The sequence below is a fragment of the Falco cherrug genome, chromosome 1 (assembly GCF_023634085.1).
Source record: "Falco cherrug isolate bFalChe1 chromosome 1, bFalChe1.pri, whole genome shotgun sequence".
Classification (NCBI taxonomy): Eukaryota; Metazoa; Chordata; class Aves; order Falconiformes; family Falconidae; genus Falco; species Falco cherrug.
Window position 1 is genome coordinate 27,578,411 of NC_073697.1, and position 24,638 is coordinate 27,603,048.

General features: G+C 38.9%; 1 protein-coding gene across 5 annotated transcripts in view; it reads right to left on the reverse strand.

The window, feature by feature from the left end:
• Positions 1–599: 599 nt before the first annotated feature.
• KLF3 (KLF transcription factor 3) overlaps positions 600–24,638 on the reverse strand; it is a 29,434-nt gene continuing 5,395 nt past the window's right edge. For 3 of the 5 annotated variants that reach the window (XM_055704145.1, XM_055701601.1, XM_005435253.4), the window contains 5 exons: positions 18,501–18,597; positions 11,087–11,582; positions 10,493–10,643; positions 5,820–5,980; positions 600–4,660 (listed from right to left, as the gene is read on the reverse strand). In XM_055704145.1, coding sequence (XP_055560120.1) covers positions 4,479–4,660; positions 5,820–5,980; positions 10,493–10,643; positions 11,087–11,582; positions 18,501–18,557 — 1,047 coding nt within the window. In that variant the 5' untranslated portion in view covers positions 18,558–18,597 and the 3' untranslated portion in view covers positions 600–4,478. Of the gene's footprint in view, positions 4,661–5,819; positions 5,981–10,492; positions 10,644–11,086; positions 11,583–18,500; positions 18,598–23,402; positions 23,476–24,638 lie in introns of all 5 variants that reach the window. The other 2 variants (XM_055702895.1, XM_014276911.3) reach the window with 1 other exon arrangement.

The following is a 24,638-nucleotide window of genomic DNA, read 5'->3' on the forward strand; positions in this document are numbered from 1 at the left end:
AGGGCTGACCGCGCCGACGCGTTGGCGGCCCGCGCCTGTGCCCGCCGCTCTGGCACCCAGCATGGGAAAGGGCTCTGGGGAAGAGCACGGCTAAAGCAGCCGGCCCAGCCAGCCGTTCCGCGAGTGATAAAAAATGCAGACTTGCATGATTGGCCCTCCAGACCTGCAAACAGACTAATTAGAATGCCCCAATTAGAAGCGAGTCAACTATTTTTGTGAGTTTGCTGCCAAGCGCACTGCTGGGCACAGCTCCTCCGCAGCACAGCCGCTCGAAGAGGTGGTGGTGCTTACAGGCTTGCAATGCCTCACACTCCGGCCCTGCCCACTTCTGCCCTGCCCTGCCCGCTCCTGCCCCTGCCCTGCCTGCTTCAGCTCCGCTCCTGCCCTGCCCTGCCCGCTCCTGCCCTGCCTGCGCCTGCCCTGCTCTGCCTGCTCCCCTCCCGCTCCTGCCCTGCCTGCCTCTGCTCTGCTGGCTCCTGCTCTTGCCCTGCCCTGCCTGCTCCTGCCCTCGGTTGTGGGGATCCCTGAGCACACCTCTGACCCCTGTACCCGCATCAGTCCTCTCTGTCATACAGCATATGATGACACGATCACAAGCGATATTCTGAGGGGTTTATTAACAAGTATGATACATATGCATTGTGTACTAAATATGAGGACTGTACAGTACAAATTTATGTTCACAGTTTGACATGACAAAATGTCATTACTGAATTCCCATTGGACTACCAAAGTAGAAACAGTGAAAGTACATGAAACATTCACATATTTAATAAGAAAAATTACCAAAATGTCTCCATATTTGCAAGTTATAGTAATGCACGCTAGAAACCTTTAATTACCCATTCAGTCTTACTAGCTTATAAAATATATTACATTTTATTAAAAAATTTCTGCATAGTTTATACAAGTATTAAAGTAAATATAACATCCCTGCTACATTTGCAGGTGAGAGATGCTAAGCAGAACGATTATTTTGACCCTCTAATATTTAAAGTACATTTTTTAAAAAGTGCTAATATTTGTAAAATATAATGAAAACTGGTGTAGCCCTCTTAAGATAAGTAAAACGTAATTTTTTATAGAAAACATTTGTATTCACCTACATGTTGCTAACCTTGACAGAGACAACATACCTGGACAAGATGTGGCATTAGAAATATCACTGCAGAATGGCAGTGTATATTTCAATAAAACCACATGCATTTATACCTATGCAGTTTTTCGTGATTGTCTTAGAAACTAGTAATTTGTTATAATCAAATGACTTAGACACATTTTAGTAAAACGGTATCACCTGTTACACACCGCACAATGCGATACTGCTAGGGAAAAAGGTGGCTTTTTAAAATATACACGTTCTGCAGCATTAGGGTTTTCTATGTATCTAAACTGGCTTTTCTTTAGTAAGGGCAAAGACAGAAGGATTGGCTTTAAAAAATACTTAGTCAGGTATATTTAAAAATTACAAGATAACCCTCAAATCAGAGTTTGCTAAAATGAATCAATGAGCCAGTTAAGATGTAAATTCACATTTTCAGCTGAAAGACAAAATTGTATTTGTGACTTTTTTGACATCCCACAAGACACCACAGACACAAGTGAAAAATTCTATAAGCAAGGCATTTATATGGAATAATCTCAAATATTTAATACTTAAATTTCTGTTGTCCTAAATCCCAAGGCACATGGGTAAAGATATTTGAAAGTTCTATTGAATCTCCACTGTATTTGTCCCCACTATTAGCATAAATATTTTCAGGAAAAAAGTAGTACATAGGCTAATGAATGAACATGGCAAATAACCTAAATTAAATTCTCCAATGTAACTCATGGTTACAAAGAAGTTCTGCACCTAGGGTACTTGATTTTAGACTTCTAATTTAAAAAAAAAAAAAATAAATCAACCAATAAAACCCATACACAACCAAACCAAACAAAAAAAAAATTGTGAAGGCCTCAAAAGAGAACAGCATTGGAAAGAAATTTCCTTAAACATTCCAAATTCTATGGATTTGCATATGTTAAGCTAAAAATGGGACCAACTGCCATTAAGCCATTTATTTCTATAAGATCTCATCTGTTTTTTTCCCTAGAATGCAAGAGAATTATTTTCATCCCAGGACACTGAATGTCTGTAGACTTGTGACAGATGCTACAGGGACTCCACACACCCTCTCAAGTGATGTGTCTGCATTTATGGCACTATCATTAAAACCTAGAGCCTAGCGAAGGAGGCCAATTCTGCTACTGCTGCCAATAAAAATATCCAACAAAAATCTCCATTCTAGAACAGTTGCTCACTAATATCCTCCTCTTCCCTGCAAGTTCCTCAACATCAGTAACAATCTGGCCTACCAAAAAAAGACTGATTCATCTCCCAGGTTTCTCAGCTCCATAGCTAAGCAGATGAAGGCCAGTTACAAGTAGATCTGGTGTAACTTCCCTCAGTTCTAGCGGAGTGGTGAGGATGTATGGTGCTGTAACACAGCATATGGATCTTCCTCATGAAAGCTTTGCAGCAATGTTTCCAAGTCTGCTTTGCAAATCTCCATTCTCCCCTTCGTAGAGCACATGTTCAGGGCTCCATTCCTTAAATAAAATTGCCAGTTCCATATTCCCACATACAAGATTTGCTGAACAACTGGAACAATACTTTTTTTCACAGCAGTTGCTGTAGGACTGTTTTCTCCAGGAAGTACAGATCCCGCCCTTCTGTAATTCTATGGTTACGTGGATGTCAGCAGAACACCTGGTAAACTCCCATCACCTAGGGAAGGCTTTTTGCACTCAAAACTGTTCCAAGACTACTTCAGTTTGCTGTTGGGACTCCACAGGATGTAGCAGCACAGCCTACCTGCTCCGTAACCTCAAAAATACCCACCTGCAGACGGACACTCCACCTGACTCCTCCTGGAGAGTTTTATGAAAACTCTTCCTCCCCTCACCCCTCCATCTTCCAGTGGGTTTTTCCCAAGAGAAACAAACCCCTGACTTCAGTATGTTTAATTTGCAGGGAATGGTATTTGCCTTACATAGGAGAAAGAAGAAAAATGCACCAGTGTGCAACAGCCTGGAGAAATACATCCTGTTTCCTTGCAGTGCCACCAAGTCTCCCAGCTAATAGTCAGAAACCTTCCTTTCAGCAGGCTTCCACAGACAGGAACATTTCTAGGGTCAGCTGCAGGTTGCTTGATTTCAGTTAATCTATTGTGTTTGCTAACCGACATGGGAGTTAAGACTTGCTGATGCGGTATTTTTAATACAATCGACACATCCACAGGGAAGCTTCGTCTACCTACTGTTGAGACGCTACCAGAGTCACAGACCAGGGTTACCAAATGGATGATCTGGTATGTTTTTATCCAAAACAGATACATGACTCATTTTATCATCAGAAGTGTTTCATAATGTCTGATGCCATCTTGTCATAAAAATATTGTGGATTAATCATTTTAAATACTGTAGTGTATTAAAGTGGCACTCACTTTCAACAATACAGGTCAGAGCATTTTTGACATAATGATTGCTATTTTCTGAGGTACAGCAAAGAAAAAAAATATTTAGAAGAAATGTAGGGGAGCGATTGTAGAGGGACAGTCTACATCCCTGAAATGAGGTGTGGTAGGTTTATATGAACATAATTTAATGCCGTATCATAGGAGAGTACCGTGTGTGTTCCATCCATACACTTGCACAAAAAGCAGACACAGTGTCACACAAGGCCTTCATTTAACAAATCCACCAGGGCATTATGCAATAAAAACAAGTATATATACTACACTATAATACAGAGGACAGATGACATTGGTTTAGATGCACAGTATTATATATGGACCAATTCCTGCCAATTTTTCTTCTTGACTGGGGTAAATGATATGATGACTCAATCTTTCTGTAAAGTAATTATATTGCTTCGATTTATTTCTACAGTGTCATTCACTGTTTGGGCAAAGGGGATTTCTAAATTGGGTGTCTTTCTAAAACTGCTGTATTAACCATACTGCAGAAATCAACACAGTTGGGAGAGTCCATTAATTGCATTGTTAAGCATAAAATGAGAGTGTATCTATCCCTTACAGGGCACATAATTAAAAAGTCTCTGGCAAGGACTAGCATTTTGGATATTCAGTAAATTTACTACTTTATCAGTATATGCTGGGTTGATTATACGAAGAAACCAACAAAAGCTGTTAGTTTACAAATTCCCTTATTCACAATGGAATACACTAAACATACTGTCTGCAGAAAGGGTTTGCTTAGCATCCCCAGAAGAAAAAATAAAAGGAAAAAAAGGTGTTCACATTCTTTAGGTCTGACCCGTGGCAAGGACATAGAAGGGTTAGATAACATCTGTTACTGACCATATGTAAGCTTTTAATGGTATAAACTCAGAGATTCAGACCAGCTGAATCCAAATCAAAATGCATGTGTAAAAAAAAAAAAAAAGTGTGACAGGAGTCGGGGACAGAAGACATTCAGACTAGCATGTGGCGTTTTCTGTGAAGAGCAAGATGGTCCGAACGTGAAAAGCTACGGTCACAGTCTGGGCACTGAAAAGGTTTGATTCCCGTATGCTTGCGGAAATGCCGCGTTAGTTCATCAGAACGAGCAAACTTCCACGTGCATCCCTCCCAAGTGCATTTGTACGGTTTTTCACCTGGAAAAAGAAACACAGAAGTGGGGATTTAAGACAAACATATCAGCTAAGTATTTGATGGATTTATCCTCTTGCCTTGTCAAATTTCAGCAAGTACTTTTTAATGATTACTCAAAAAAACCTCTGAAGAGCACTCGGCTGTGGAGTACTCTGCACTAGAAACTGTGTAATTGATGTTAACGGATAAAAAAATTGTTTCCTGCCATAACTTATTTTTTTATTGTCTCTCTGTTCCTCTCTCTGCCCTATCAGCATTTGTTTTGTCTCACCAAGGCCAGAAGTGTGAAGGTTTAAACATTTGTTCAAGTATTTTCAAAACCAGGACCTAGATTATGTGGGGGAAGAGGACTGGTGCTGCTACCATTCAGCACAGCAGGCAGAAATTTTCTTGTGACCTCTTAAAGTTACTGTAGTATAAATAACTGGTACCACTGTCGCAAGCAGCTCAACTTAAAATCTCTCTCAATCTTTACTTCCTAATATGTGATCATCCTCCTCCTCCTTAAAACCATTGGGCTGCCCAACAGGTAAATGGCTGGCTTGATGTAAGACAGACATGAACTGGGCTCCATTTTACCCTAGAAGTGTCTCTTATCTTCGTAAAAGGCTTGGATGTACATATATTCATTCAGCATGCCAAGAAGAACATTGCAGTGGAGAACAGAGATGGGGATACGTTTATTGGAACATTCACTCAGAAAAGAGCACTATCAGACCAGTGGTTAGCGTGTCCACATGAAGCAGATGTGTTTGTGTTTGGCACACAGTCCAGACTTTTGCAAATGGGCTACTCCCATGGAAGTCTCAGTCAAGTTTAACAGTGATGTAAGAGGTGAGGTAGTGCAATTTGAACTGATTTGGTGTTTACAGGGTGTGCAGAATGAGTAATCTGCAAGCAACTGGACAGAAAATGAGCAAAGAGCCAGTGAATGTAAAGCATACACCGTAATCCTGCTTTGCCTTACAGTCTCTTGTGGGTTTCTCCTGCTACATCCTCTGTCTTTCGCTCAGCCTATTCATTATTTTCAGAACAATGCCTGATCTAACTTCTGTCATTTAGTTATTTACACATGTGGTCACCTGGCCATTAGCACAAACTAAAAGCTTAGCCTACTATTTTACCACAGACAACAGAATAAAAGCATAGCAATGCTCAAACCTGTATGGGTTCTTCTGTGAGCTTTCAGATGGGAGCTTTTAGTGTAGACTTTGTTGCAGCCTTCGTAATCACATCGATGTATTCTGCGTTTTCTTTGAGTGTCTGGAGATTCCACAGGTAAAGGCCTCTTTCCTGGCTGAACTATAACTGAAGGGTGATTCCTGCAAAGTCAAACTGAATGTTAAAAATGAAAAAAATTTAGCACAGCAAACCCCAGCTAATATGACTCGTGACAAAGCTGTTTATTCACTACCACTGTCTCTTGGCAGAAAGAACAACATTACATGCATGTCGAAAAATTCAAGAGGGTTTACCAAGTGTTGTGTATTCTAGCAGTAATATTTTTAAATCTTTACTCACTTCGTGGCATGATGTAGCCATTTTTACTACTCCCTAGCTTTTTTTAAACTTACAAAGGAAAAAAAACCCTTAAAATTCCTGATTTTCAGTCAAACTGAGATTTCTCAAATTCTGGGTTCATAATGCACTTTTCTTGTATTTGTTCACAATTTTTGTTCTTCATATGTAACTAATTCACTTGTAATTGGAAACGGCTATTCCGTATCATTAAAGCAATTGTATCTTTAGAGTTTCAAAGCAGAACTTATTCTCTGTTGTTCCAGCCACTCCTTTAGAGAATAATTAAGAATTTCCTGTTTGGTGCTGGCAGGAGGGTGCGGCCTCCCTATACCACTGACGTCAATTCCTAAAAGTAGAGTTTAGCCTGTGTGGCACACCCACAGGATGTCTGAAGTTGTCCCTCCACCTTCATAAACATCATTTTTTGCTTTTGAAGCCCACAGGTACGGTACAGGTAAGACATGTACTAACTACATATGGACTTAATGTAACAAATAAAACCATAAATATTCACATTTGTGAAAACACACTGAGCTTCTTAAAAGGTGTCATCAACTGTGGCCGCTTAGGTTTGAACAGCACTTCTGCTGTAGAACTGGGGACAACCTTGATTCTTTCTTCCATGCTGATGTTAAGAGAAGGAAATTCAGTATGTTTGTCAAAAAGGTTAAGTGGCATTACAAATCTTGTAACCTCACAAAGTTGCATTTTGCAACCATTAGCAGATCTGTAGCACTGCTTTAATGTATTTTTTAGCTTTTAACTGAGTATGTGCAGATATTAGCATTCCTTGTTGCAAAACTAGCTCCTCCGCATGACAGAAATAAACTTTTTTCTCAGTTACTGTATTTCACATTTCTTTACTGATTTAATTACATTTTATAACACTAAGTTAAACCAAATTCCTTTAGGTCCTAATTTTCAGACACACTGAATACCTACTTCTCTCAGCAAAATAAAGGATATGTGCTAAAGATAGAAAATTTTTCACATGGTTTAACAATAAAAAAATTTTCCATTCCTCTCCACAGCAGCAGGATGGGAATTACTGATGTGGGAAAAATTTAATTCTGTTATTAATTTTTAAAAGTTACAAGCTTGAAATTGGGAGCCAAATTCTCTGTCTTGGGTGTTTCTGTGACTATTGAGTAATGTACTCTTCAAGTACACATTAATCTAGCTAAAAATATTGTAATGGCAGGAAACCTCAGATGGTGATGTTAGACACAGATGTACACGCTCCCAAATAAGAAAGGCAGGCTTTTAGCTTCCAAATAAATGCTCCTCTAAAGCAATGCCCAGTTTTAACGCTGTTGCATACTAGTCTTTTACTATTAGTCTATTATTATATATTCTATATATATTAAAAAAATATATTATTATATTACTAGTCTATTATTAACAGGAGAAGCTCTGGCTTAGGACACCAAGCAAACTTGGTTTAAATCCCTATATGTGGAGGCTAGTCCTGGATATGGTAACATCTGGAAAAAGGGAGAAAAAGGATATTGGCTGCACACTGTTTGTGATGGTTTTCAACCTAAGTGCATGTAAAAAAAAGCACTGAGAATTTTTCTCTGTCTCATTTTCCCTCTAGAGGAAAGGAGGCTGGCAAGACTACAGAATGTTATCAATAATCAGATAGGGCATGGAAGTTTTAAAAAATGGTTTAAGCAGTGATAAATACTAAGTGCCGATAATAAAAGCCCTAATTCTTTCATTCCCTTTTACACAACCAGATACAAATTCACCCAAGTCTAACCATTTAAGCGTCATTCTTTAATAGGTAATAGTACCTTCCAAAAATCATGTTGCCACTTCAACAGCTTTTTCTTCTTTACCAACTGACGACACTATGCTGACAGTGTGATTTAGACTTTGACACTTGCACTCACAAGAAAATACAATGTTAATGAGGCTTCTTATATTTGGTCAGAGATTATTACCTCATGTATGATTTTAGAAATAACTGCATAGTTATGTCACTTATCAGACATCCTAGAAAGGTCAGCAATCCCTACAGAAATGCCACCAACATTATACATTTATAACGCCTGCCAAAACCGAACACTGATGCAGAAACAGTCACTTAAGTGAGACTGAAGATTTCCTATGTCCCTTTAGTGTAGCTTATGTCTGAATACTGCACTTTGGGCAGTTGAAACCTATGAAATATGGTAACAAATCATTGCCTAACTATAGCTCATAATACAGAAAGACAGACTGATGAAGCTGTGAGACAACAGGAAATTTTATAAAGATCTAGGTCTCTCATTTTGTAACTCATGTCTATGCGTTGTATTTGTGTTTTATTTTTTTAAATGATGAAAAGATAAAAGCTACCATTTACAGACTTCTTGCTGTGGATACAGAAGAATGTGAACTTGGAAGGGCTGGCTTTAGAAATGAGCAAGAACTGCAGCTCTACAGGACAGCTCGGAAGCAATTTAAGCCATTACAATGTGAAGACAGGGTCTCCATAAACATAATGCTCTGCACGGGCAAGCGCAGAGGAGATGCTTTGGAAACATGGACTATTGAAATGTTTTTTTAACACCACTACCTACACATTATACCAAATTCTTTATTTGGTGGATGGGTTACCTGCGGAAAACTGGACTCATCGGGAAACAATTAATGCAAATCACTAATGCAGGTGATAAATCTGCAGAAGTCTCAGCCCTGGAGGAAGGGTGTGGTATCAGCCAGGAACAGCACTTACTGGTTTGCACTTGTTAAAGAGGCCTCAAAAGTAAACTGAACCATCTGATAGTCCTAACTCAGCAGGAGTTAGTTCCAAGTACATACAGACCTCACTCCCTTGTGTAGCAGGTCCATTATGGAAGATAACTAACCATCTAGTAAACGTGGATGTTTACCATTTTATTATATGTTTATTATAATAAAACATATAAGGTTATTTTTAAATAAACAGCATAAAGTTTCTAAAACCTAGCTGGCAACTAGTTCATTGCAAAGACCCTGCAGTCTAGAAGCTGCATGTAGGCTGGTTAGAGACTTGAAAACAAGGAAGGGTGCCCAGAAGAGAAGCCTGTACAGAACGTTGTTGGCCCAGGAGCTGCAGTGTGCCTTTTATCCTTGTAACGGTCATGAGCAGGAGGAAGAGGATGTCTGCTGAAGGAAATGCAGGAGACCACCTGTCTGATGCTCTCTCTCTCTCTTTCTTAATCACCCTGCACTCACACACGGGTTTTGGGAGTCTGGCTCTGAGCCCTTCTTCCCCACTCTAGGAGGTGAGGTCTCGCACAACACCTCTAAGGGCAATGGGTGAGCAGGAAGAAAGGGCAGAAATGGATTCTGAAGTCATGTACCATGAGCTTAGCTCAGTTCCCACTTCAGCTCCTACCAGAGTCACTTCAGCAGCCTGCAAGCCTGCCCAGAGCATCGCCTGCTGAAGGACAAGCTGGGCTCTGGGCATTCCATGATTTTGGCAAGTTGACAGAATTTTCCCTAGGAAAACAGGAAATGGAAAGGTGCCTATGGCTCCTCAGGTACTTCCTGAGAAATTTTTAATATTCCAAATTAAAAAGTTTCTGCCCCAGACTTCAATTCTTTCTAGCCCTTGCTCTGCCTTCTGCAAACAGGACTGTTTTTAAACCCAATTAAATCTGTGATCCAGTTCATGCAGTGGCCCCAGTAACAGCTGTACCAGCACAATGGGTTGGTACTGGGATGGAAACGGGTGGCTGGGAGGAGAGTGAGCTTCAGGAACTACTTGAGCTGCCAAAAAAGCCACCCATGGAACAACATCCTGGGTAAACATGGAATTTTCACTGGCCTACACAACTTGTAGGCCTGAGGGGATTCCTTCCACCAAGCAGCCAAAATTTTTTAGAAGACAAAGAGGTCCTCCGAGAAAATAAAGTCACAAGAGTATTTTTAACGAAATGTATTTCAGGTAACATAAATACAGAAATCAGTATGAAATGCCTCTACAGTATCTTTACAGTTTGCTGCTGGTTTTATACAAACAGGTATCACTGGCTTACTGTGAGTCCTACTTTCAGTAAATTATAAGATTGGGACTAGCATTACTTCAGAAGCGTATTATATAAATGGCAGATTCATGTGGTTGCGATGTATAAATACATATCAACTCCTGTACTGCTAAAGAGGGGGCAAAAAAAGTTGAAATCACATTTCACAGTAGCAGTGGGGGGCAAAGGATGTTTTTCTACATTTTACCACATATTCTAAAGCACAGCAACACTCCACTCCTCAAAATCAGTAACTGCTGCAATGAACTGCTTTTCATTCTTCTGCTGTTCTTGGGACCACTGTTAGCTACTTACTCTTGCAACATTACTTGCTGGGGAGACAATGAGGTCATCATTGGAGGTGACATTTGTTCAGGATAGAAGTCAGTCTTTGATGGTTCACTTCCTGGCTCTGTTTTGATTGTTTTCTTCAATGTAGGCTTCTCGTAAGACTCAATAACAGGCACTGTATGGGGGAGGGTAGCAGAGGGAAGACAACACATCAAAAATATCAAGAGTTATGGAAATAGAAAATTGATATAAAAATCTATTGTTAAAAGAAATCCCCCATCTCTATACTTAATGCAACAATTTATGCTAAAATACAAAATCTTCCAGTTTTAGTCTATCTCCTGATGAACTGTGATTCAAACCCATTCAATTAAATTTCATCAGTCCAACATTCTAATCAGTCCAAATCTCAGGAGATAAACAGCTTTATGCAGGTATAAATCAGAACTCAGTAAGTTTGGTAAAATATTTACACAGTAAACTCTATGCCTGTGTATTTCAGAAGAACAGGAATTATTTCCCATTTCCTAAAATGTGAAAAACACAAAAGTGATTGGATATACAGTTATTTTCCCAGGATGAGGGATGGCATAAAAAAGAAACCCTGACAACACCAACCTTGCATGCTACTTGGAGTTTCCATCTCATCTGCAAGAACTGTAGACACCATGATGGGCTGCTGAAGATGGGGAGCATACATAAAAGGAACTGGCTGGACCACAACCGGCTGTATAACTGGGAGTATTCCAGGGCTTCTTAGTCCGTGGCGTGAAAGAGCAGCGGCCATTACAGGTGGGATTGTTATTGGCATGGAAATAGGCTGTACTCCTGGGGGTGACGGTGTGAATTTACTGAGAGGTGAGCTGGGTGAGGACAGAGTCAATCCAGGTGAAGTTCTCCTGTGCACAGTCTGAAACTTTAGGGGGGAAGGAGAACTTCCAGTTGAAGATGGTGAGCTCCGTTTGTTCACTGTAAGGTCTACTGGCTCCATCTGGATTCCATTTGATAGTCCTTCAGGGTTTGAGTAGAATTTATTGTGCAACATACTTGGTGTAGAATAAATGACGCTGTATTTGTTTGGCTTCATTTGGTCCATGTAATTGGACGGGTATGACTGTCAGAAGGAGTGGGAAAAAATATGGAAAATCAAATAATAAATCAACACACACACAATTACTGCTGAAAAAGAAAGGCAAATAATAAAATGAGGCAAAATGAAAAAGTTTCAAGAAAGCACTTTAATGTACTTTCTAAATAAAAGTGAACTAAATAAAGCCTAAGATTTCACACAAAGGCAGTTACTCAAGTACTGATTCACTGTTTCAGAAGCAATGTAAAACAGATGATGAAAACAAATCCTCAAGGCTTATTCAACTCTTTTCCTCCCTTAAAAACTGCTTTTCACATACTAAGTTGTGCGTTACTTAACTGACCTGGGAGATACATTGTGCTACGGCCAGCATGTAACTGTATATGGAGGATCATGAAGTCAAGCAAGAGGGGAGTTAAATTAGACAGAATTGCAAGTAACAGGTCCCAATCAACTGCTTAAGTAATTGGAAAACAATCATCACTAAAGCAAGAAATTGTGTATCTCAATCATACAAACAATAAAAAATACACAGCTCAACTATATAAGCAATGGGTAGGAAACTCAAAGAGTGCAAAACGTAAATTCTAAACACATACACAGACACACATACACTTAACTTTTTTTAAGAAATAAAGCAGCTAACTAGCCAGTTTGATTTTGAAACGTTAGTACAAGCATAAACAGTTGGCATGTTGAAATACTATTCCCGTCAGTGGTAGCTAGCAGTTCTCATTACAAGATCATATAAACCCCTAAGCTAATCTTGACCAACATGATGATATACACATTTTAGTGGAAATAATTTTTGTAAACCAAGAAGTATTAACATTCATTGCAGAATAACGTATTAATAAAACAACTATCCAGATCAATTTTGCAATTAAAGTGTTAAAAACTGAAGTTGTTTACTAACAGATAACTTACAGTGGAAACCAATGTGGTGTTTTAACACAGCAGATAGACATAGAAAATACAATCCACACAGTGTTTTAGCCCTTAGATGGTGTAAACTTTTTGAAATACAATTTCAGTAAAATTTGGATTCTAAGTAAAGCTTCACGTTAAGGCTAAGCTGTTTCACACCAATATTAAAAAACTGCTGATTCTTTGGCATCAAAATTATTTTGATGAGTGGTATTAAAAAACATTCAGAATGGTAGAAAATTAAGCAGATTAGCAGTACAACAGTAATGTATTTTTATACAATCATTTCCATGACATTTCAATTACCTTTTTTTCTTGGGATGAAAACTAGCAAATACATATTCCTGGTTTCTTAACTCTGTCTTCCCTGTGAGTGCCCATTAGCTGATTTTAAATGTGAGCATTAACTAACATTTTTTGCAAAATGACACATTTTTCCTTTCAGTTAGTTTGAAACAGTGAGTTTAGAAAATATTAAATTTTCCTGCTGCATTCATAGCACTGTGATAAAACAACAAAGCTGAGTCACCTATTCCATAAAATACTCAAATAAAGCAGCATCACAATGGTGATTTATCCTCAAACAGTAAATATTACATTAAAACCTCTGAAACTTTATTTATGCTCTCTATGACTATTCTTACAAATTCAATCTATAAAAACGTTCATCTTTGATGGTAAATGGCTCCTCAAAATTCTATTACAATGCCATTATCGCAAACAGTGCTGGCTAAAACAGGTTCTATACATTTACCACCACTGCTAAGCCAAGCAATGAAATTATCATTCTAAGTGATGAAGGCCACTGAATACTGAGAGTTTAATATTTAACAGTATTTAGTATCTACTACATCTGATCAAGTTGTGAGTATAGGCAAAAATTCAAAATTCACGCGCGTAAGAGATAAGAAGTACTTCAGTTAAAATTGCTGTTATTGGCTTACAGTAGAATTGCTGTTATTGGTTTACAGTACAAAGCCTACTCACTCAGCTTCAACAAACGGTAACTGTTCCACCACTAAACATCAGTGCATTTACAGTGCTTACAGCTATTTCTTCTATTGCAAGAACACTAGAAAAAGACTATGCAATTTAAAATCTTAGGGAATGTTTTCAGTCAATGAGTCTATTAAAGAACAAAGTATCTCCAGGCTGCAACCTTTCTATATAAACAGTTATCTTCTCTCAACTCTTTAAGCAACACTAGGAGTATGTGCGTGCTGAAAAAAAACCTACTAAAATGTGCAGAGAACTGAAAACTACAAAAGTTAAGTCAAATATACCTAGACTACCAAGAAACACTCTCCAAGAATTAGGAAGAAAATGATGTTTTTAAGAAGTTATTATTTTAAGGAATTGGTATTTTACACCATATGCCTTGCATTATTTTGCATAGAAGGTTTCCATTGTTGTAATTAAACTGGCACAGATTTAACATTAGCTATTTTTTCTGGCAGTTTGGGGAAGCTGAATCATTTTTCTAAACTCTTCATCCTTCTGTGATTTTAATTGCTGTTTCTATCTGAACTGTAGATAGATTTGTGACAGAAAAATGTCGTGTGACAATCTGTGTTGGGAAGAAAAAGAGTGAAGGAGTTGAAAAGGGTGCTAGAACAATGAAAAGGAGAATATCTGCTGTCAGTCAGACACTGGTAGGAAACGGTTTTGCTTCCCTATCAATGAAGTGGTTAAAACCCTGTTCATTTGCAGTAAGTCACACTCAGATGTATCTCCCAATTCTGAAGTTAAGCTTCCTGTATCTTAAGAGCACAGCAAAGTTTCAATTTCTAGCTCCCTGGGACACCACAATTGCCATTAGATTGATATGAACCACTGCTTTCAAATTTGCTAAGTCACTTTCCCTTTCTTTGCCAGGGAAGTGGACAGTACCCCTTGGGGGATATGGGATGGGAGAGTAAGACTTCACAATCTTTCTCTGTAAATGGGGAGCATTAACAATAGCAAACTAAAAAAAAACCCAACCAACTACCTCTATTTGGTTTTCTAAATGCCACCAACTGTAGGAAGCAGGAGTGTACTTCATAGCCTGCAAAAGCAGTCTTTTCTCACCTGTCCTAGAACTTAGGCAAAATATCCTGGTGGAACAATGGAAAAGTAGATATCATTGTTCTGTCTGCCTGAAATATTTAAGCAGATACATTTTCCTTGGATTTCTATTGTGGAAATTAAGCGTATGCAGGAGTTTGATCTGACTTGGATTGAAAAAAAGCCAACAAATTTGCCCCTTCTGTAAATTCTGCTTTCCTAAACTTCCCCGTGCAGAATGTTATGTTGCTACAGTAGATCACTCTAAAGATGCAGGATTGTATTTCAACCTGTATTCTGTTACAGTCTCCGTCTAGCTCTTTTTCATGTTTGCACTGATCACTTTCCTTCTTTGGGCCTTACAAAGCAACCCATTTACCTTTCCTTGCTGTTTGTCCATAACGAAACCCAGAGCACTGAAGTCACAAACAAACTGGAAAATGAAGCAAAGGAACTTCAAGTATTTTTGAGTCATATCCATGTGGCTCACACAAATTAAGAAATCCAATAAGAGAATCACCAGGCTTTTCCTCTTGACAATCTATCAAGAATAAAGACTGGCCAAATATGTCACAAGAACACCTAGCACTGCCCAGAAGACTGCTGCTTCCACAAGGGGACATTATCAAGCACTACATAATCTGCTGAGTTCTGTTATACTGCCACAGTGAAACACCTTCTTTGTTGTACAGGTGAACAGATTTTGAAGCAATTTCCCAAATCCTTTATGAACTACGTAAGTCTATGAATTAAACTTTAAAATTTAGCCAGCCTCTTTGAAGAACAGATACAAGCAAAGAACCTGCTTACCTACTTACACTATTTGTCAAATTAGTATCGTACAAGACGATGAATAGAATTTAATCCAAATAGTAGCTAATACACAAAAAAGCATTCTCACCACATGAAATTTGTATTCCAGTACACTACCTAAGACCTCAACCCCTCATGTGACACATAGCTATCCTTCAGAATGGATGAAACAAGTCGTTTGGGGGAGGACTGATGGAAGGGCAGAGAAAAACTGTTTATTTCAATTCCAGGTAAGATGGTAACACATATAAAAGCAACTTCTTTCACTAAACAGTAACTGATGTTTGTCTGAATGTTTAAAAAGTCCTTGCAGTAAATATTCAGGTACAACTCAGATGACTTTATCACTAGTTCATTAAGAACTATCATAAAATGTGCTCAATAATTCAATAAATAGCGTAAGCTACTGGTAGACTGATGAAATACTGCGGGTGCAAGCTTCAGTCATCTGAGAAGTATAGTTAAACCTTTTGGCCACACACCCTGAAATACAGTGGGTATCAAAACCGAAATTTGCTTCCCTCTTCCACCTGACGGGATACTTTGAAGACAGACTTTGTATCTGGATATACCTATAAGGGAAGTGTATTTTCAGGTAAAATAACAAATTAATTCCTAAGAGGCTTCATTTAGTTTGGCCTCTAATGATACTATAAAAATTAAATATACAATAGAAACAAATCCTGATTTTAGATTTCTGAGTTACATCAGCCCACAGTGAACTGAATGCTATGCTTAGCAGTTCCAAAACGTCACACTAACAGTTTCTTTTTCCTTCCACCTCCTCAAGATGAGGTCAAGAAAACTTAACAGACTCAGTGGCTGCGATCCTTTCCTGTGTTCTCTCCACACCATGATGCGTCCCTTTAGAAGTGTCTCCAGAGCTGTTTGTGCTGGGGAGCTGTGGTGGCAGAGCTCCAAGGAAGCTGCAAGACCAAGAAGTGCTGGGGAAGCCAGGACCTTGAGGCTTGGGGCTGAACAGCCTGTGTGTGCACGTAAGGTGAAATGCACACTCCTCAGCCCAAGGGAAGCAAAAGCAATCTCCATAAGGGGAACCTCACTCAAAAAATGTCCTTTCCTCTTGACTTTCTGCTTTTCCTTTCCTGCCTTTCTGGTTTGGTTTGGTTTTTTTTTTTTTTTTTTTGGGGGGGGGGGGGTGCATTATGCAGTAATGAAAAGGAAAGCATACAGGTTTGGTAATGCTCTGAACAGTCTTTAACAACTGGCCAGAGTGATGACACAGAGTTGTAAGAACACCCAACGTGACTCCAGAGGTCCAATACACGGAAGGTACCACTCCTCTGCAAGGAGCACACAGTACAGAATAAACAATATTTGGAACTACAGTCTTGAAATGGGCTTGGCTCAGAAATGCTCCCTTGTTCTACCCACTGCAGTTTTTCCTTCACTTGCTGGTCTGGGGAAGACTGCTCACTCCTCTCCTGGTCAGTCTGTTGACAGACCCACCCTGTCCATCTTGCAGAAGCCCACAGCTGTCTCTCATGTGCATCACCCCAAGCCACTGCAGAACCTTCTTTGGGAGATGAAGGCAGGTGTGTACAAAAGACAGCCCACCGCATCTCTATAGGGATTTTCTGTTATTCGTGTAACGACACTTGTAAAAGTAGCCCGTTTTCCGCCTTTGACGGACATCATTAGATACCCTTAGGTAATCACAGATAATCACCACTGATCTTTAGAAGGTTATACAATAATTGTGACTGAAGTGACACAGAAATTGGCCAATACTAAAGGCTCTTTCTTGACCTAAATATTGGAATTTTTCATACTCACACCCTCAGTTATAGATCGGTTATATTTCTATCATTGGTCCCAAGTAAATAAACCTCATGAAAGTCAGACTTTAATTTTAAAATCTTAACTCTCAGAAGCTGTTACTAGCACTAAAGAAATCAGACTGCTTACAGATGTATTTAAATTGATGACAATTATTCTACATTTTAAATAAACCTGGAAACAAACTTTTCACTGAAATACACCATTTGCAGCATGAGTTTAATGCACTCTAATTTATGTACACTGACTTCACCCCTTTAACTGATCTGCCTTTCTAGAGGTGTGGTTTTATGTTATGCTTGTATCTGATCTTATTGCAGGCTACTGCTGAAAGGGGAGGTCCTGTTCCCTCCTCTTCCCCCCTCCCCTTGCTCTAGCATTGAGCAGCTGCACAGAATGAGTCACATCAGCTTCCTGACCTGATGACAAAATAAGGGTATTTTTGGTGGGTTAGCAATTCTGACCATTCAATGAGCCGATCCGAAAGATCCAAATCATTCTGCGGCCACACAATTGCTTCATGTCATACAAAGGAGACACAAAGCTGGAAAGGAGGGAGAAAAACCTGAACAGCAGCAGCCTGCAGTTGAATAGGTGAAGTATACGTGAAACTGCTCCCTAAGGCCCCATTTCCCTGGCAGCCTAAATCATTACAATTCCCACTGTCCTCCCCCACGCTACACATTCCTGCTGCTCTTATCAGACTCTTCTCTGAGATGACCCTATACATGAAGCTAATAGAAAATTAACTCAATCGAAAAGTAAAGGTCTCTCCTTCCCCTTTTTTCCCCATTCCTCCTCCACTGCCCTGGTTCTCATCCGTTCACATGGTAATGCACCCAGCTTATCCAGAAAAAACACCACTGCTTTTTTTGCCGGGATTAATTTTCTGCTGTTTAGAGCACAGAGTTAGCCTTGGACACACATTGTCAAGACCGAGAGAGAAACAGTGCAGGTGACAGTGAGAAGCTGTTCATTTAGTTCAAAGATGTAACATCAAAACCACAGATTCCTGTCACTTCACTGTGAAGCCTGGCAACGTAACTTCAATCCACCTCCATCAACAGCATGAGCTACAGAGATCACATTTGCACTGCAGTGGCTGAGGAGGACTTGGATGTTCTCTCCTCTGCTCTGGGGATGAAAGCACTAGCAGAGGTAATGGGACAGATCATTTATGGGCAACAAATTAATCAACTACAGAAAAAGTTTCCTAGAATGTGAATTTCACTGCCCTAAGAAGAAAATATAGTTTCACAGCCTTTCCTAAGCTCAAAGCTTAGAGAAATCTTGGTATGAATTTAAAGGTGGAAAAACTATAGAGTCATTACAAAAGCTAATATATTTTAAGGGTCTTACCACTGAAACAGGCTCCATGGCTTCTTGCTTTATAGGGACTGGGTCAAACATCAGCATCTTTTTTATTCACCTGTTCTGATGCCTCTGAGGTCCTGGCCTGCAGGAGAAAGACAAGGTGTTAGAAGGCCCCAGGAAACCCCCTGATCAACTTTCTGAATTGTAGAGAACTTCCTATTTCATCAAATTAATGTGAATATTTATCCATCTCTAACATAGCTTCCTAATTATTTGACTGGCCTTCATTTAAACATTTCAGTTATTGTAAGTCTATTCTTTCCCAATTGCTACTGAAACAAAGGGACATCTGCTCACTTTAATGAAAGTTAATTTGAATTTTTATTGTGCATGTCGGCATACCAAGATTACAGAATTGTCATTTTCATTAGTTGTCAGTGTGTAAACACATCACAGTTTAGACTAGGCATTTCTCATCATCATTACAACTTCAGAATAATCTTATTTATACAAGTGAACTGACTCAGGAAAAGATATCTCTTTTTCTAGAGTCCTCGTAGAAAAGTTGAAACTTTTATAACAGTGACATTGAAATCAATGCAAAAGAAAGATTAAGATCCGGAACTAATTTGTAGAAGTACATTCAACATGCTGCAATAACTTAACATAAAAAAATACATCACTTACTTCCCTGACATAATAGTTTTACTGACAATTCAACAACAATGTGTGCTAACTATGGAAAAGCACTTCAAAAATCTGGTCGTATTCCATGCAGCTTCAGTTGTTTCTTCTACAATGTTCAACCTCACTTGTCCAATTCTATCTTATCTCAAACTGCCTGAGATAAAAAGTATTTAGTGTAAAGCATGCCATAACTTAACTATCATACTATGCATTTGCCACGGTCAACTTGGAAAGACGCTGTGAAGGAAAGGAGGAGATACCTCTTCTGGGCGAAGCCATATGGGTAGAGAGTAAAAACCAAGAAAAGCAAAGGGAAGTTGTTCTCAATGACATTTAGATGTTGACATGCTTTTTATAAATCTCTTGAGGTTACACATTATATGATGAATGTTAAAGAAGCCAGTTCTGACCATACACCGTAGAGTTCACAGCCCTGCCAGAAAGTGGTATGACCTCTATTAAGACACAAGGGCACACACACAAAAAAATCCACACAAATCCAGTTCTGGCCAGTAGATGGCGCTGGAAAGAAACGAATACAGCCAGACTACACCCGCTGACGATTTCACCCCAGGGAAGTAGGCTAAAGGCTCAGCAACACGTTTGTAGTTGTGGCTGGAAAATTCTCCCAGAAATGTATATGAAAATGTTAAGATGTACCTGCTCAAATTTAAACAATTCTGATACACCTACGCTAATGAACAATCTTGCAATTAACTATCACATAACCAGCACCATTATAGATAAAAATTTGTTAAAAGCTTCCAGAGAAAGACGGCATGAGCTGTTTCAAGTCTATCATTAATTATTCAGGTATACGAATAAAGTTTAAAGACTTACAGAAATATATTACAAGTGTATATTTTGAATAATGAAACAAACAAGTATCAAAAATAAAGATTCTTCATAATTCTTCTGACAAAAGTCAAAGGCCTGACAAAACCGATTTGCAAAAAAAGTGAAAAAAAGAGCAGTACAATAGCTCTATGTAATTGCCAGTTTAAACTTAACATGTAGTTTTATTTTAGAAGCAGCTGTGTAAGATGGCACTATTTGCTAAAAGTTGTGATAATTTTGTAAATACTTTAGGTATGTGAGAAGACTATTAATTATACTATTTTTCATTCCATGGTTACCTTTTTCAGGTTTTTAACGTTTCATATAGCTAGAACTACTGTTTCAGAAGACTGTCTTCCCAGAAATACATCCACATATCTATGCATTAAATATGTATGTGTACATATGCAACACTCACACACGTTCCAACACATATATATGCATTGTGAAAACAGGAAAAAAAAAGTTATACTTTTAGACATAAAAAATGTTTACAGTAAAATGTAGCCTCTTGGACTTCATGTATAAGAATTTGGAACTACTTGTTTTCAGGTTTCCAGAAACTTTCAAATTTGAGTTTGTATGTGCATACCTAAAGTGACACACCAATCTGTACATTGGGGGGGGGGGGGGTGGGGGGGGGTGGGGGGTGGAGGGAGAAGGAAAGAGTTTGTTCTAAGTAAGCAGTCATGCTTCCAGGCTACTCTGTCATTGTTGTTATAAAATTGAATTTTCTTCAGTTTAAGAGCTATTCCTTTTATTTCACTTTTTATTACAAGAAGGTGCATGAAAGACATTTGATAAACGTTTCACATGTCATGCTACACATCTGAGCATTTCCTGAGAGGGTTCTAAATTACTGTGTAGGAATTAGACTGACATAGAGAACAGAAAGTGTACTGCACTGAATAAAAAGTGACAAGTGATTCTTAACCTTTCTCAGGTACAGTCAGAGGGAAACATTACTTTTATTGCTGCATCATAGTAGGGGAACTGAGCACCTCTGTATCACATTACTCTTAAGTGGTAAGTTTGTTCTCCCCATTTGATAGTGACTGGAAACCAGTTTTCAAGAAAGGAAAATTAATTAATATATAACGCTTGGTCCTGTCAGTCCAGATCACAGGGTCAAATTCTTATTTGGTGGAAACTGATATAGCTGCTATAGTCAATATAAACCAGCTTTGGATCTGGCATTTACAATTTAGCTCAGAAGGACACTTTCCTAAGGCTGCAAATTAACTCACAAAACAATTCTCTTTGTATTTAAAAATAATGTTCCAAATTGATTGCTTGGACCACATTCACAAGCAAGTACGTATGTGCATGCACACTCACACACAAATAAAGCATGCTACTTCTAAGTCAGTAGTTTTTCCTAGCCTATTTGTACAGTTATGCCTCCTAACTCAAAACCTCCAAATCTATTTCTCCTAAACATTTGAGAAGGGGGCAATAGGGAAGGTAAACAGTCTTATCTGTTTCTGTTACAGAGGAATGAAAAAACAGTTGGGTTCTACTTTACACACTGATTTCATAATGTACTTGTTTGAAAGCCCACAAATTGTTTAGTAAATACAACTAGTTTCTGGAAAATCAAAATACTGCCTCTCATTCCTGAGGTACCCTGGAAAAAAGAGTGAGAAGACAACAATATATTCATATTAAGTGTATTAAAAAATAAAGGCCTTTGTCTTTCACGTTATTAGATAAACTATTTTGCATTAAAGGGCTTTTTTATGTGGGTTAAAAAAATTTAAAATGCATGTAATCTGAAACTAAATAATTAACTACAATCCGGTAGGCAAACATTCCACCCTCTCTTTTTTTTTGCTCTCCCTTTTTCTGCCAACAAGCCACCCAGTTTTTACTTTTTTGCCTCCTCCCATTCACTCCACCCTGTGGATCTCTGCCAAGTCAGTCCAACTTGTCCAAACAGGACATGGCTTTTGATAAGATTTTGCTCACACCCTGTACTTCAGAAAGACAAATGAAGCAATTGGTTTTTGTATGCAAATAAGGACAGGTGCAAGGTAAAGTCCAGGCAAAGTTCCTCAGTATATTCCTATCTGAAGTCCAGTGAAGACAGAAAGCCAGAAAAAACACAAACTCTGCCCTTATAATCCAATATGCAGCAAAGTATCCCTTCGAGAAAGTAAGTTCACTGTAGAGCTCATTGCCTTGTCAAGACTGAAGACTTCTCAATATTAACAGTATGGTTTACTGTTTCAGAGTATTAAGAGTAAAGGAAAGCTTAAAGGTACTTAACACGTATTCTGACGACAAGGACTTGTACAGATTATTTACCCTGGATGAAATGAGCACAGGCGTTAAAAGAATGCACCCAGACTACACATCTGCACTGCAGAGCAGCTGGAGAAGGGCAACCACATTGCAGCTACTCCCAGCAGCTCTGTACATCTACCTTCAAGGTCCACCGACCTGTTATGAAAGGAAAGGGTGGGGTGGAGGGCCAGTTTTGACTGTGCACATCCAACAACTACAAAGCCCTCCTCTAACACAGAGCCTTTACTCTCATTAAATACCTGGTAGAGCAGTCAGTGACCTGACTCTCGTTGCGCACAGAGGGGTGGTAACCATAAATTCTGCTTCTCTTCACCCAGCATGCAAGCATGCACGGGGTTTGCTTTCTCAGTCTTTGTGCCTGGGGGAAGCAAGGAATGCTGACCCATGGTAGAGTGAAGCTTTGTCTACAAGCTTCAAAGTATGATTGTTATTGTTGGTATAATTACAGAATAATGTAATATTATCTGCTAAATTAGCACTGCATGAGTGCCCTCTGCAAAGACACTGCAACTCTTGCAGCACTGTTGATATCTAGCAGCCAACGTAAGTCATGCAGCCAAAGCTCTTCAGTCCAAGCCCTTTGGGCTGCTGCTCTTGAAACTATTACTTCTTCTGTCAGCCTTGAGTTAAACTTCACCCAATACTAAGGAATAGTGATAATATCAGAAGACTCTCCACTAATGAAACCAAACAGACGTTTTCTGAACATGGGTGAGAAGTCATCTTCAGGGGAACCTTGAAAGAGTTTGACAGAGAAAAACCAGTTTCTGAGAGCAGGACTCCCTGGAAAAGGTACAAAAAATGTTTTCCAGGGCTAATAACAAGACTTGTTTGCACTTACTGTAGCAGTTGCTCATCAAGACCTGAGTCAGCAAAAAAGTGTTTCTAAACTTCCATGAACTTTAATGGGAAGTAAGCAAGCACTTAACTGCACTGGCCCCCAAAACAGCAGCAAGGCTAAGAAACTCTCCAGCTCAGCACAGCAGTCAGACTCAAGTCAAAGCAAGCAAGAGCAGGGGAAGGAGGAAAAGCCCAGACACGGTACTGGGGGAAAGCACTGGTGAAGCCAGCCCATGAAGAACAGAGCAGGGGGAGAATTGGAAAGAACTAGTATACCAAGAAAACCTTTCGCTGATCAGCAGCTTTCTGTGTTTGTTGATTCACTGGATTCCCATTGGTATGGTAGTAACTGTTGAAAAAGTTAGGATATCATTTAAGAAGAAAATGGTACTTGGGCAGAAATTTTCTGCTGAAAGTGTTACTTGATATGCACGAAGAAAAAGAGTATTTCTACAGGATTCTGTTATTTAGTATTTCAGACTATTTTTGCTTGTTATTGACTTGAAAATCTTTTTACACTCCTCCTTTCAGAACTGCAAGCAACCTCAAAAACCTGTCTTTTTGCAGAACTTATGCATCATAACTTTGCTGACTTTGTTTGACCTAGAACTGCTTTAACATAATAATTTATCAGCTGTGTACCAGACTAATCAGTATTTGCATTAAATGTACAGTACTGCTGTTGCAGGCTCTTTGAAGCCACACACCTGGAAATAACTTTCTTGTAGGTAAACATCTTGGGCAAAAACAGTCTTGCAGTGCTCTTGAAGAAAATGCCTTCTCTACTGAGGAAAAACTAAGCCCATGTAAACCCTCTTAAATCTTCAGTTCTACATTTACCAAACCTAAGGGAGGAAGAAAAGCTCTTGAGGCACCTCCATTAGACAATATTCTCCCTTATCGGGGCAGACTGCTGTCTGGTTTCCTGTCTCAAGCTACTTCTTAGAAGGAGAAACAGTCTAGTAAGGATGAAAGATCATACTTTTGAAAACAAGTGAAGTATGTGGAATGGTATGATAATCTTTCTCTTCCAAACTGAACTTTGTTTTGTTGCGTTTTTCTTAAGAGGTTAACTTTCACAATAATTTAAAAGGTGAAACACACAAATCCTATTTTTGTATTATGAGGGGAAAATGGCAGCAAATACTGTTTTCTTACATAAAGGGTTCTGCTATTTCATGAAACATGAAACAGACATTCAACATATTTGATAGTATGGGGAAGAAGAAAAAAAACCCTAATCCTAAAGAAAGGAAGAGTACATTCATGAATAATAGTCTAAATGATTAAGTTGAATGAGGATTTGAATATAGGGCAAATGTCAATGAACTTCTATGTACCTATGGAAGTGGGGAAAAAACCTAACGGGGAGAGAAGCTGGATCGTGTAGTGGGTACAAATGAGAGTGACTGAAGTAGCTTAGACTCTTTAATAAAAAGTATAAAGTCTGTCATGCCTTCATAGATCAAGTTAGTTTGTTGGTAACACACACTGACTGCATGATAGGCAGAC